The sequence below is a fragment of the Acanthisitta chloris genome, unplaced genomic scaffold (genome assembly GCF_000695815.1).
Source record: "Acanthisitta chloris isolate BGI_N310 unplaced genomic scaffold, ASM69581v1 scaffold21731, whole genome shotgun sequence".
Lineage (NCBI taxonomy): Eukaryota > Metazoa > Chordata > Aves > Passeriformes > Acanthisittidae > Acanthisitta > Acanthisitta chloris.
In genome coordinates this window covers 1,109-1,420 of record NW_008655705.1, presented here as the reverse complement: position 1 = coordinate 1,420, position 312 = coordinate 1,109, and the positions used below count along the sequence as shown (strand labels likewise).

Below are 312 nucleotides of genomic sequence, written 5' to 3'. Positions count from 1 at the left end.
CCGCCGGCACCCCGGGAGGTGTGGACACTTTGGCTCCTGCAGCAGCGATTGGGCTGGGGTAAGGGTAGATGTGGTTATAGGGCAGAGCAGGCTGCGGGGTCGGCTGGTGCTGCTTGTAAGACTCGTAGTGACTCTGCTGAGACAGGTTCCCGATTTTGTTCCGGAGGATGCGGCTGATGGAGCTGACCGACGGCACGTTGTACTTGTCACACACGCCATCGGCCAGCAGGCGATCCCGGATCTCCCAAGCGAAGATGCCCGGATCCCTTTGTTTGTAGGTCCGGATATGTTTTACCACCGTGGGAGTGGTGA

General features: G+C 59.6%; 1 protein-coding gene across 1 annotated transcript in view; it reads right to left on the bottom strand.

Moving 5' to 3' along the window:
• Window positions 1-4: 4 nt before the first annotated feature.
• The window catches only part of LOC103811093 (paired box protein Pax-9), a gene marked incomplete at both ends in the record, with an annotated part of 509 nt that continues 201 nt past the window's right edge, over window positions 5-312 (bottom strand). The window contains one exon of the mRNA XM_009084041.1: window positions 5-304. Within this exon, the coding sequence (XP_009082289.1) occupies window positions 5-304 (300 nt within the window). The remainder of the gene's footprint in view (window positions 305-312) is intronic.